The sequence below is a fragment of the Lissotriton helveticus genome, chromosome 8, assembly GCF_964261635.1.
Source record: "Lissotriton helveticus chromosome 8, aLisHel1.1, whole genome shotgun sequence".
Lineage (NCBI taxonomy): Eukaryota > Metazoa > Chordata > Amphibia > Caudata > Salamandridae > Lissotriton > Lissotriton helveticus.
The window spans coordinates 299,420,758-299,434,734 of record NC_136069.1 but is presented as its reverse complement, the minus strand read 5'-3'; the positions used below and the strand labels follow the sequence as shown (position 1 = coordinate 299,434,734).

General features: G+C 46.1%; 1 protein-coding gene across 1 annotated transcript in view; it reads right to left on the bottom strand.

The window, feature by feature from the left end:
* RNF17 (ring finger protein 17) overlaps nucleotides 1-13,977 on the bottom strand; it is a 3,010,943-nt gene that overhangs the window by 1,050,419 nt on the left and 1,946,547 nt on the right. Inside the window, exon 24 of the mRNA XM_078657063.1 lies at nucleotides 7,582-7,788. Within this exon, the coding sequence (XP_078513189.1) occupies nucleotides 7,582-7,788 (207 nt within the window). The remainder of the gene's footprint in view (nucleotides 1-7,581; nucleotides 7,789-13,977) is intronic.

Sequence of the window (13,977 nt, the reverse complement as noted above, 5' to 3'; positions counted from 1 at the left end):
AGCATGTATTATGCCACCCCTGGCTGGCCATCTAAATCTGACACAACTGGCTGCACGACAGCTGGGGCAAGGTGGTGTAATCACCCTTTGCTGTAGATATAGTATACCTATATCTAACCCTAAAATGGACACATATATTCCTATCAGTCACTCCTATGGAAGGCCTTATCAATCCTGAAGGCAGAGTGCTTGGAATTATGTGAGATGGTGCTCTGGCATGAGCTGAGCCCGTTTGCAGCTTGCGGGACGAAGTCCTAATAGCTGTTCCATTATAACGCTATACCATATAGTCTTAAGTGCATTATCAACCTCGCGGTTAAATGCTAACTCTGGTATAACATTATCAAAACATGTCGAGTAAGGTGTCATACGATTTGGAATACTACCCCCTCGCCAATTCTGGCGACGGGGGTAGCATTCCACCCTTCTAGAGGGACACGACATGTATGTAACTGTTGTGAGAAGTTGGCCTGATATATGATGCTCACTAGTTCTAGTGATCACCTTGTATCAGTCCAAACAACCCTTATGGTGATTGGTTGTAAGTCAACCTTATAGACCAGCTATCCTAATGGTAGCATGGACAAAGCAGTCTTAGGCTAAACTCTTTTGGCATGTGAAGCCAGCTGTTTTACCACAATATAACCCCTTGAATACCAGATGAAAGGACACCACACAGGTTGTTATGAAAATAAACAATATATTTATTAATAACAAACACCTCTGAACTCTTTATGAGGTCAGAGGGCTAAGCACATGACAATCTCTTACGAAAAATACTACAAGTCGCACAAAATTACAAGGGTGCCCTAGGGGCACGACAAACCATATACTAAGTAAGTGGAATGTGAGAGTCGATAGAAGAAATGGAGCTGTCCAGAGGCTGTAGGATCGATAGGACCACGCTACACTAACTTCAGGTAAGTAATAGGAGGCCCACGGAACGCGTGTGCAGAGTGTGAACTCACACGCGAGATGCGTAACAACGTCTATGGACAGTACAGTTCAAGTAAAAGGTGAGTACGGACAATCCTGACTAGATAGGACAACAACGACTGTGGAACTGGACACTAGGACAGTTAAACTACCCTTGAGCACCGAAATGCTCTTGTTACCTCACCCACGGACTGCGGGTGCACAGGTGTCAAAGTGCGTAGGGTTCTCGCGTTGAAGTCTATGGAGCCTGAAAGAAAAGATGCTGCAGGCGACCAGGAGGAAGATGTCCGGTGCAATCCAAGGGTGGACGTGGCTGCAGGCACCAGTGTAATTTTGTGCAACTTGTAGTATTTTTCTTAAGAGATTGTCATGTGCTTAGCCCTCTGATCTCATAAAGAGTTCAGAGGTGTTGTTATTAATAAATATACTGTTTATTTTCATAACAACCTGTGTGGTGTCCTTTCATCTGGTATTCAAGGGGTTATATTGTGGTAAAACAGCTGGCTTCACATGCCAAAAGAGTTTAGCCTAAGACTGCTTTGTCCATGCTACCATTAGGATAGCTGGTCTATAAGGTTGACTTACAACCAATCACCATAAGGGTTGTTTGGACTGATACAAGGTGTTGGTTGGACTGATACAAGGTGATCACTAGAATTAGTGAGCATCATATATCAGGCCAACTTCTCACAGTTACCGAGTCCGGTTTCGGTTGACCTAGAAGAGATGCCGGGCTGCCCTCGGGCGCCTTATATTTTTTCTCCAGTCTGGTAAGTACTGGGAGGACCATGGCTGGATTTTGCATAGCTTTTAAGCCTTATGACCAAACATGTTCAATGATGGGGATTGAACGAACTGATTTCCGGAATGGTTCTTTGAAGTCATACAAAAAACATTCAGATTGTACTGAGATAACCGGAAGACCAAATCTCTTGGATGCTCGTTCCATTAAGTTGTGAAAACCTCCGATATTTGCTGGAGGAGAGATTGCGGTATCGGGTCCTGTGACGTCCGGATCTTGAAGGCTATCCTGGTTCCAGGCCACATTCTGATCTTGGTCAGGGTCCTCTTGCTGATCCACATCTGATGAGGCAGTATCATCATCAGTATCATCCCGAACTGCAACCACCTCTTGTGGACGTTCCACGGGCGCTGGATCTTGTCCTCTTGAAGGCAAAGAGGTGTCTGCCATTGATTGAGATAACCGAGGTGGAGGTGAAGGAGGACGTACTTGTTGAACCTCCTGTTGGGCAGGAAAGCACCTCCGATAGTCCTGCAACATTAATTGTAGATCCGAGATGAGAGAGGATGGCATCGCTACCATGTCCTGCTGGGACTGACGTGGAGGTTTCTGTGAATGAACCTGCATGCGAGGCCTCTCCTGTTGGTCATAATAGTCTTGTGAAGAATAGTGTTGTTGCTCCATTTCACCTTCTTCAGAACTGACCTCCTGTAATTTGACGTGTAAGTCAGATGGGCTATAAGCCGGCCCATAAGCACTATCAGTCTCGTCTTCTGAGTCCTCATCAAGCAATAAGGTAGGAGGCAACTGCAAGACTCTCCGTGGAGATGTCATCTCTGGTGTTATTTGTCTCTTTCTATGTGAAATTGCAGGTTTTCCAGTCGGATGAGCTTTAAAGACTATTTCGTCGACGGAAGCGCTGACGAAGAAGCTGTGCTCGTCGTCGAAGGCAGTGTCGACGGGGAGATGGTCATCGTCGAGGATGGTTGGATCGTCGACGGAATCATGGACGAACTCGTAGTCAGGATCATGGTCACCGGAGTCGTCGACGTGGAAAAAGTCAGTTTCGTCGACGAGGAACAGGCATCAGGCGTCTTAAACGTCGTCGACGGTGTAGATGCCGTCGTCGAAGCCATCGTCGAAGAGCCCGTCGACGAGGCCAATTTTAAAGAAAAGTCTTTCTTGACAGGAATCGTCGACGTACCTGTGGTTTTCACCGTCGACGAACGCTGTTTTCTGTCAGAAACAATCTCCTGAGGTGTAGTGGAAGGCTTTTTCACCCCTCCTTCCTTCTCAGAGGGTGGTGAAGTCACAGGGACGATCTTTTTAGCCGTTTTTGAAGGTTGCGACTCCCCAGGCTGTCCCTGCCTCTCCTTTTCACCGCGGTGAGGAGATTTTAGGGAATAAGACCTATCAGAGGTCCCGGGCAAGGCCTTGACATGGGGCTCATCAGAAGTAGTAGGGGGAGACCTACCCCTTTTCTTTGATTTCCTGGATGACACCACCGAAGAGTAGCCCTCACTGTCAGAAGACAGAACTTCTTTGCGGTCCTTCATCTTTTGTAGCCAAGTCAGCAGGCGTCCTTCTCTGTCCCGCAAGGTCTTGGTGGAAAAGGTTCTGCAAATCTTGCAGTCCGTGGCCTTATGATCCGGATATAAGCAGTATATGCAGTCTTCATGTTTGTCTTCAACAAACAACCTCTTTTTAGAGCAAGTAGCACAGGCTCTAAAAAGTGCTTTCTTCTCCTTGTCAGACATGACGAAAAAACAGGCAAAAGTTGTTGAAATATTCTCAGAAGTGTAGAAAATTGAGCAGAGCTCAATGGAGACTCCCTTGTACAACGTGCGGTAGAAAATCTGAGGCTCTGAGGCTCTCTCAGGAAGGTTCTATGGGGTGAGGCTACTCTGATTGGCTACTGCAAGAATTTGGTCTCTTTTACAAAAAGAGGTGGATAAGCTACAAAATGAGATGAGGCCTAGGCCTATTTTTTTCACTTTGTGCTTACTACTATGGTATTATTTTTATTTACCGAGGCTCCCATTCCGACGACGGGGAATGATACAAAGCATGGGAATCTATGAAAGTTCCAATACTGGGGCAAAATATCTTTAGCACTTACTTTGGATCCGTGTCCGTCACTGGTGTCCTGCATTTTTGGACCATTCTTTATAACTAGAGCACATGAAAAAACTAACGAAAAATGCAGATTGGCTGAGTGCAAAATGCTAGGGTAACTTCTCTCACTTGAGGATTCACCTCTTGGAAGACATGGCTCCTCCCCACACTGAACAAACGTGATGAATGTACGAGTCACTTACCTTCGGTAACGATGTATCTGATAGAGAGGATTCTAGCCTCAGATTCCTTCACATAGAATTATCCCCAGGGGTGAGACTGGATCCGGAAACTTTTTGCCACAGCATCCCTGCGCGCCGGGGGAAGGGTGGCATCACACGACTCCGCCCAGGCGTCGTCGGAGTACGCATCACCCGTGGAGAGCCCACGCCTCCGGCAGACAAACTGCGACACTACCCACCGGGGAGCGACGCCTGCCGAGGCTGATCGAGGGGATGAAGCCGAACTTGAGAGACGCGCCGAGAGTAGTTTCATCCGGCGCTCCCAGCGCGACTTCGGCTTCAACTGTTGGCACGCCTCACAATCAGTGGTGCTGTGATCTTCCCCTAAACACCATATGTAGGAAGGTGGATATCTGACTATGGTTACCCCCCAACTTTTTGCCTAGTGTTTTGCTGTTTTTTTACTTAGTTGGCCTGGGATCCTGCTATTCAGGACCCCAGGCTTCCTGCTCTCTCTGTTAAAATGGACTCCATGTACCCTAGGTACATATCTAATTGGATACTGAGTCACCTTATCAGTCCCTGTACAGTGTACCTTAGGTACCCAGGGCATAGGTGTACCCAGGGCCTACCAGGGGCTGCAGCATGTATTATGCCACCCCTGGCAGGCCATCCAAAACTGACACAACTGGCTGCTAAGACAGCTGGGGAAAGGTGGTGTAATCACCCTTTGCTGTAGATATAGTATACCTATATCTAACCCTAAAATGGACACATATACTCCTATCAGTCACTCCTATGGCAGGCCTTATCGATCCTGAAGGCAGAGTGCTTGGAATTATGTGAGATGGTGCTCTGGCATGAGCTGAGCCGTCTGCAGCTTGCGGAACAAAGTCCTAATAGCTGTTCGATGATAACCCTATACCATATACTCTTAAGTGCATTTTCAACCTCGCGGTTGAATGCTAACTCTGGTATAACATTATCAAAACATGTCGAGTAAGGTGTCATACGAATTGGAATACTACCCCCTCGCCAATTCTGGCGACGGGGGTAGCATTCCACCCTTCTAGAGGGACACAACATGTATGTAACTGTGAACCCCGGTTAAAGTTAACTCGAGCCGTGGCATCACAAAATGTATGCTGCCACCACAGACACAAGTCTGACCTCCTGCTGCTGGGAGTCCTTCCAGCGAGGGAGGCTGGGACAAAGGGTTTCCTGCCTTGGGAGGTGCTAGCACCACCCCAGACAGGATTTTGTGTATTGGGTAGGACAGGCCTGAAAGGAATGAGACATGCCTGGGGCACACAAGGTGCCCTGTGCATACACCGGTTCAAACCAGTTGCTGGGGCATCCCTGCCCCAGCTCTGGCGCGAAACCGGACAAAGGATAGGGGGTGTAACCACCCCCCTTCCTGGTCGCACCCATGGGAGGGACCTAGTCACTAGTGCAGCCCCCTTTAGGAGAATAAAGGTAGGAGCTGGTCCCATTCCAGATTAGATTATCCTGAACAACTTTACAAGAAGAAACTCTGGACTTCGACGTTCTGCTCCACAGAAGACTGAAGAATCTCCCTTGTGGGCAAGGAGTGTCCACCCTGCAACTGCAGGCACCATCAAGCGTCCAGCGGCTTCACTGTCGTCTTCCCTCGAGGATCCAGACTTCAGAGCCCGACGAGACCCGGATTCCCAGACCTCTCCGACCTCAACTCACATCTGCAGCACAGCTGAGATCCATGGGTGCGACGAGACACGTGGGACAGGCCATCTTGGAGAAACTGCACTCAGCTTCCAGCACGACTCCCGAGGTAAACTCGACCAAGTGCTTTGGGGATTGAGACGCCCCAGCCCCGAGCAGCCCCTGCACAGAAGATCAGCCCTCCAGCTTCCACGAGATCTGCGTAGGGCCCTTCTGCTTGTTTGCTGCTCGACGAATTGTCTGGTTACTTGCCGGCTGGCTAGTGACCTCCTAGACGACGAACTTAGACAACTACACTGCTGGTCTGGTTGCTACAGACTGGCCCTTGCTCCCTTCCAAAAGAGGAGCACCCCGGACTCTCCTAGTCCGCACCAGACGCCTAGAGCGGTAACTGCAAACACAACAATGATGGACACAGGGTCAGTGCTGATTTGCATATCGCCATTGTCTAACCCAGGGTGGTGTGGAGTGGAAAAACGATGGATTTGGGCCCAGATCTTTTGACTGGGGTGAATGTGTGACATTGATCCACATTCTGTCCATCACTGTTGTGTTTGCAATTACCGCTCTAAGTGTACTGGGGATGCTCAGACGTGAGTCCCAGGCACTCCACACCACTGGAGTCAAGCTAGCCGGGCTGATGAGAGGTGTTACCTCAAAACCGGGCCGGTCCTCGGATGCTTGTTTCCGTTCTGGGAAGGACATGGCTTTTGTAGTTCGGACTGGACTGTTCCCATGGGGCACAGGGTCAGCGCTGATTTGCATATCGCCATTGTCTAACCCAGGGTGGTGTGGAGTGGAAAAACGATGGATTTGGGCCCAGATCTTTTGACTGGGGTGAATGTGTGACATTGATCCACATTCTGTCCATCACTGTTGTGTTTGCAATTACCGCTCTAAGTGTACTGGGGATGCTCAGACGTGAGTCCCAGGCACTCCACACCACTGGAGTCAAGCTAGCCGGGCTGATGAGAGGTGTTACCTCGAAACCGGGCCGGTCCTCGGATGCTTGTTTCCGTTCTGGGAAGGACATGGCTTTTGTAGTTCGGACTGGACTGTTCCCATGGGGCACAGGGTCAGCGCTGATTTGCATATCGCAATTGTCTAACCCAGGGTGGTGTGGAGTGGAAAAACGATGGATTTGGGCCCAGATCTTTTGACTGGGGTGAATGTGTGACATTGATCCACATTCTGTCCATCACTGTTGTGTTTGCAATTACCGCTCTAAGTGTACTGGGGATGCTCAGACGTGAGTCCCAGGCACTCCACACCACTGGAGTCAAGCTAGCCGGGCTGATGAGAGGTGTTACCTCGAAACCGGGCCGGTCCTCTGATGCTTGTTTCCGTTCTGGGAAGGACATGGCTTTTGTAGTTCGGACTGGACTGTTCCCATGGGGCACAGGGTCAGCGCTGATTTGCATATCGCCATTGTCTAACCCAGGGTGGTGTGGAGTGGAACAACGATGGATTTGGGCCCAGATCTTTTGACTGGGGTGAATGTGTGACATTGATCCACATTCTGTCCATCACTGTTGTGTTTGCAATTACCGCTCTCAAATGTTTTACAGCATTAGGTCAACAGTAGCAATCCTCAGATCAGAATTTCAGGAGAATCATTTACAATGTAAATTAGTTAATTTTATGCTGCTTTCTAACAAAGATATCTGAAAAAACATGCATGGATTGGGTAGCCCTTGGCTTAAATATAAAGACCCATGCAAGTATGTCATCTAAATGTTGACCTCAGGTATTCTTCTAAGTCTTTGAATAAAGTTTAATGAAAATATATACAAAGAAGACCGTTACAATGATGAACAAAACTAGTTACACTAACACTGTAAAAATATTCAATGTACAAAATGTAAAACACTTAAATATGTCATGAATACGTGCTTTACTGATTACCGTTTCAGTTGATTTTCAGAGGACAACCAATGCACAAACATCTTGTTGGCAGATTCCACATGACTAACACGTACTGGTAACTCTTCTCTGATTTGAAGAGACGCCAAGTCCTTATCATCTTCAAGGATTGTGCTTCCAAATGGTGAATCACAGAACATAGTTTCTAGTGCCGGATCCCATATTTCATCAACATTTTTGGATGAATCACTTAAGATACAATGACATAAAACAATCTATATTATGTAATACTAAGACTGCATTACAAACCTACCTACTGGCAGTTATATGACAATTAAAATTTGAGCATTCGTTACTGTAATCTTTATTGAACATATTCTATATATCAACTAAAACATTTACGGAATATTAAACTTCATAACATACCCTCAAAACCACCCCCTGCTATTTTCCTTAGCTTCTGAATATCCATGTTATTTTCAATAAAACAATATCAAAATAATACACAGCTCGATGTTTAAAATGCTTCGACCCAAATCTAAGATGAAGATGGAAGGCCTTCACATTGTAAAAGAACCTTAAGATTTAAACGACTAATAGTCATAAACCACTGCATCTCAGCTCAATTGGAGCTGCAAACTTGGAATAACATGGATATTTCAAACATGTAAACCCCATTGATTAGCATTTACCAATGATATAAGTGCAACCTGAAAATGTACAAGAAAAATTACCACAACTCAAACAAAACCTTTCATTCCGCAGTTTGAAATATGGACATAAATTGCCTGAACAGTTACTCTTGCTCTTTGAAGGTTTGTCATTATTTTGAGTACATATTCTTTTTGCTATATGTATTTAATGGAATTTTAAATAAAAAAATAAAAAAGAATAAGTGTATAGAGTAATAAGATCAATCATTAATGGATTGGGTGTTACAACTAAGACATAATTATGTCAGAATAAACTACACCAAATGAAGTCCTCATCGTCCATAACAGTATTTAAATAAATGGATATAATTTCCAACATCTTCTATCAGAGATCTAGGATTTCCCTAGTGAGTACAGTAAGAGGGTGAAATATGTGACTTTTTCAATAATGGCTTGAGAGGAAAAGAAAGGGTAAAGAACAAAGAGCAATGGCTAAATGGTATCCAACCAATAAAACTCCCAGCTGAACACCTCCCAATCAGTATATCAAAAAGGAAATCCTTCAAGGACTGGACAAATTGAGTCCTACATTATATAGCAACAATTTACTAACCCTCCAGAGACATTCAGCTTGTACAACAGGGGCATGGGTAATCATGTGTCACATGTTAAACCACTGTGTGTCTAATGAAGAAATTAACCTATTGCTTGGGTCTACTCTTTAGACTTATTTTAATATGATGATTATAAAGCACTATCAGAGACTAAAATCATAACTGATTAGTATTTAAAAAAAGAGAGTCAGATATAGCCCAATTTAATGAACACTCCTAGCCAGGAAATTCTTTAGTGACCCTAGATTGCAAGATTTGTTTTAATGGGATTCCTACAGCTCTTTAGGTACAGCTGCAGCTGCCAATATGGCAAAACATCTGTGGCACTCGTAACGTATATTTTGCATGATTTTAAAATTCTTGGTGGTGTCATCTAAGAATAAGTCCTCTACAAAAGAAGTCCATTTATCAGACCAGTAATCCCATTGAAGTGGGGAGTAGCCCATGCGTAGACTTGCATTATGTGAGATAGATGCAGAGCGGTGTAAAGGTATCTTAAGTCTCCTGTGAGCAGTCTTCCAGTAGTAACAGTGAAATAACTTTATTGTATAAATCACTGTTTACAATAAACCTTGGTACATAAGAAAATAGCAAAATATTTCCCCTATTAAAACATCCCCCTTTATAAAATTCATAGACAGTACTATTATAAAAAGACCAGATAGTTCTAGCAAGAGTTTGCATCATTAGGTTGATTACAACTATTGTCACAATCTAAATAGTTTAAAATAACCATAAGTTTAACCAAAAATATTATAAGATTTCTTATACGAGATTTGCTGTGAGCATTAAAATAAGAACATACAGCCTATTTTATTGTCCTCAAGTTAAATATCACATTTTCAGTACTTCTGAATCTCCAAAAGCTTCGGACACGGGCAGATTATATGACCTACTGACTCTTCCTTATAGCCTCATAGCCTACATCCTGATGTTTTGGAGCAGGTGACATGCCAAGGTCCATCAAATTGGGAGGCTGAAATTTATAAATGTATTTATTTATTTTAGAGTTTTATATAGCTCTAGGTAGACCCGGAGGGATCAGAGCACTTTACATAAGGAAACAGTGTGTTACCAGTTACAGAAATGTCACATTAATTACAGAAAAATTACAAATTCAATACAGGAGTTATTGGCAAGTCGAATCTCAGGATTCACAAAGAACAGGGGGAGCTGGCAGTCCATTTGAAGGAGATAGTAGTGGAGAAAAAAGTGTGACATATGTCCGAAGTCCGGCTGGGTAAGTGACGGCCAAAGCGGTGTGCCAGGGCCAAACTCCCCTATAGCTGTCGGTGCAACTCCACCAGGAATCGGCCATGCGTTCAGACTCCGCCGGAAGAGTATCAATTCAAGAAGAACAGGGAGAGCTGGGTGACCAATTGGAAGGAGGCAGCAACGGAGAAAAGGCGAGACATATGTCCGAGGTCCGGCTGGGTAGGTGATGGTCAAAGCGGTGCGCCAGAGCCAGTCTACCGTATAGCTGTCGGTGCAGCTCCACCGGGACTCGGCCATGCGGTTCGGGTTCCGCCGGAATTAGAGAGATGATCAGGAGGTGACCGAAAATCAAGAGTCAAGATACATGTGAGTGGTCCACAGCCTCAGCCACAAGACTTCCCCTAGAACTAGATGGGATCAGTGGCAGCCATTTTGGGGTCAGGCGCAGGGTGATGCTCATGCCCCTTGTTGTTGGAATCAAGCCAGTTAACAGGATTGGGTTTATGAGCAATCAGGAGCTTCCCTGGTGGTGAAGGAAGTAGATCATCAGTTGGAGTGGGTCGCCACTGTCCCTACAGCACAAGGGCGCCTTGTTGGAGTCAGGCGCGGCGGAGGATCATTAATTCTCTCGTGATGGAGATATCACTTTGCTTACAGGGAGAAGGACCCAAGTTGGAGTGGGCCATAGCTGTTACTGGTGAGGATATCAAGGCTCCCGCTTGCCGTTAGCCAGCCTCTCTGAGCACTCCTAAAGGAAGACTTCCAGTGGGGCCGGGTGATGTTCCTTGGACATCCCTGGGGTCTCAACCAGAGCGTCCTGAAGGGTCCACCGGTGGGGAGGGTGCTCTTACTCCCTGTGCATGCACTCCAGGACCTGTGGGGTCACACACAGACCCCCCACCGGTGGGGGCGGGGCTCTCACTCCTCAAGCATGTACTCCAGGGCCTGGGGGGGTGTCACAGAATCCAGGGCAGGATCCACACCAGAGGTCAGGCTCACCTGGACACAGGAGAGGCTGCCGTGGGGAGCTCCCTGGTTCTCAACCATTAACCTTACAAAATTCATTCTTACATGCCCTTTATAATTTGAAATTATATATGGTTGTTTCACAGTGGCATAGGAGTCTAAAACCAAGTCTGCATGTTTATATTCCCATGATGATAAAATGTCTTCCTCACAGCTACTGATCTGTAGAGGGTTCTTTGGTCAGCCCACTGAAAATATATAGTAGGAGTAATTTCTGTGCCTCCAATATATTTTTTAATGACAAAAGATTCAGACTCCCCTTTATGTCCGTGTTTGTGCTAAGGTCATCAAAGCTTAAGTGAGGCTACTTAGGCTGTGCAGCAATGCCAGACAAAATGTATAATTGCTGCCATTTGAAGTGCTTGTAGTGATGGAAATCCAATTCAAGATGCAGCAGGCTTTGCCGAGTTGCCTGCCGAAGAGTAAACAAAAATGGAATTGCTTGTATGTATAGGATATTTAAGTTCAATGTTGTTTTTTAATTAAAAACCTGCGTTCCAAATAGCAAAAGTGGTATTACCTTTACATTAATACTTTAAAATCCTGTTTCTTTGGTGTAAAGTGTATGCTCCATAACCAAAAATTCTCATAATTTCGTACCTTATCAATATGTGACTAGCCAATTTATCATATTTTTTGCTTATGAGGTTTTCCAAAAGACACTACTTTTGGTTTCACTTGATTAACTGAAAGAAAATTCTGTGTGTTGAATTCATGGAGTCTTAATAAGGGAATTTGGAGGCCTCTAGCTGTTAGAGAGAAGATTACCAGGTCATCTCAATAGGCTAGATGTGTTATTGTTTCCCTAATTTTGGTGGTATAAAGTCTGCATATTCCAGGTGAGTATGGAGATAAAAAATATAAAGGAAAAACAGAAGGAGAGATAAAATGCATCTTTATTATAGAGACCATCCAGGGTATGGATTTTTGGTGAAAGAAATTCTCATATGAGAATTTGATCTTCAACCATGTATCTTCATGAAAAGCCCTAATAAAGTGAAGAAAAGCTTAGTCCATTCCATTATTTAGCAGCTTAGACCACGAGAGAGGGCAGATGACCTTGTCAACTGATGTGCTGTAATCAATGTAAAAGACATGCAATAAACGCTGCCTGTCTATTTATTCTGAGCTAAAATTGTCAAGGGAATATTATCAATGGTAGAGCATCCAGGACGAAATCCTGACTGGTGGAAAGTAATTAAATTTTACTCAGTAGACCAAACGCACAAGTTACTTACCTTCGGTAACAATATATCTGTAAGAAACAGTAGTTAGTATTAGATTCCTCACCTTAGAATATCCCCAGGCGTCAGACTGGATCCGGAAACTTTTGAGTAGCACAACCCAAACTGACTCGGAGTTGGTACGATGGGGGTATAGCGCTACCAAGTGTAAAATTGTATTACTGGGCGGCTCAACTAGTGGTAATTAATCAGTGGCTCCATGCACCCCACGACGACCCAGCTTACAGACTGGATAGGGAGGTACTACCGGCTGACCGCCTGATGAGGGCTTTGTACACTACTAGGAGACGCATGGCGCTGACTGGCCCCAAGGCCCACACGATTCAGATATGGCACACGGCCCAAAAGGCCTTGGGATGGAAGGGAGTTCTCATGCAGGCTACTCCACTCTGGGAAGCACGAAGCCTAGGAACATTAGCAAACACCAAAGGGTTTAGACACTGGGACCATATAGGTATTTCAAACATTGGGGACTTATGGGTCCGAGGGGAAATCCTCTCCTTCGCGGCGCTTAAAGAAAAATACGGCATGGCAGACACTGAGTTGTATCGCTACTCTCAAATCAGGCATGCACTACAGTGTGCCATTGCTCCAGACACCGCCTTGGTGGAAGCTTCCCCGCTGGAAGATAGGCTCCTCACAGATTATTTAGACAAAAAAGCCATCTCACTAACGTAACTGAAACTAATTAACAACCTACCAGACCCCACAGTGGTGCTGCGAAGTAAGTGGGAGATTGAACTTGGGGACATAGACGATTCAGACTGGATGGAGGCACTTGCATCAGCGAGAGAGACCGCAATCCCTTCCCGTTTGAGACTGATACAGCCTAAAATCCTACATCGTGTCTACTACTCCCGCACAATGTTACACAAAATAGAGTGGGGGTCTGATCCGTTGTGCCTCAGGGGATGTGGTCAAGCCGGCCGTTACTACCACACGTTATGGGCTGGCCCCAACATACAATCATACTAGGAGTGCGTCCTGGAGCAACTCTCGGAAGTGAGTGGGGTTGAAGTGTTGGCGGATCCCCGCTGTTGTATCTTGAACATATGGCAACCGACAGATCTTAATGTGGCACAGAAAACATGGGTGACGTTGGGTATGGCCCCGGCAAAAAGGAACATAGCACGGAACTGGGGCTCTGGGGTGACACCATCACAATCACAGTGGGAAGAAGACATGGACATCACCATGATAGCCGAGAAGGCGGTTTACACGAATAGGGGCTGCCCAAAGAAGTGGACACGGGTGTGGGGTAAATGGAATGAAGCTAAGGGGAACTTATGTGAGCCGCCACGCACAGAACTCACGCCGGAGAGTAGCCCATGAAAGACGTGATCCTGCTGATGCCGATAGCTTGACTATGTTAACAAGATAGAGGGGCGGCGGGTGGTAGGCGGGGGGGGGAGGATCTGAGGGGTTTATACTGTAGTAATAATTAGGGGTGGGCGGAAAACTACGCGCGGACAGCGTAGTGGATGATGCCAGCCACACCTGCTCCCCGGGCCCGGTCCAAGCTTCCGTAACCCTAGCCAGGCCGGGCCCCGGTGGAGCCCCGTCCCCAGCGCCCGGACCCTCTGACGGCTTGCAGGACGGGGGGGGGGGGGGGCACCCCAGGCCCGGCAGGACGGACGGAGCTCAAGCCCCGGGCCCGGTCCCAGCTACCGAACCCTAGCCAGGCCG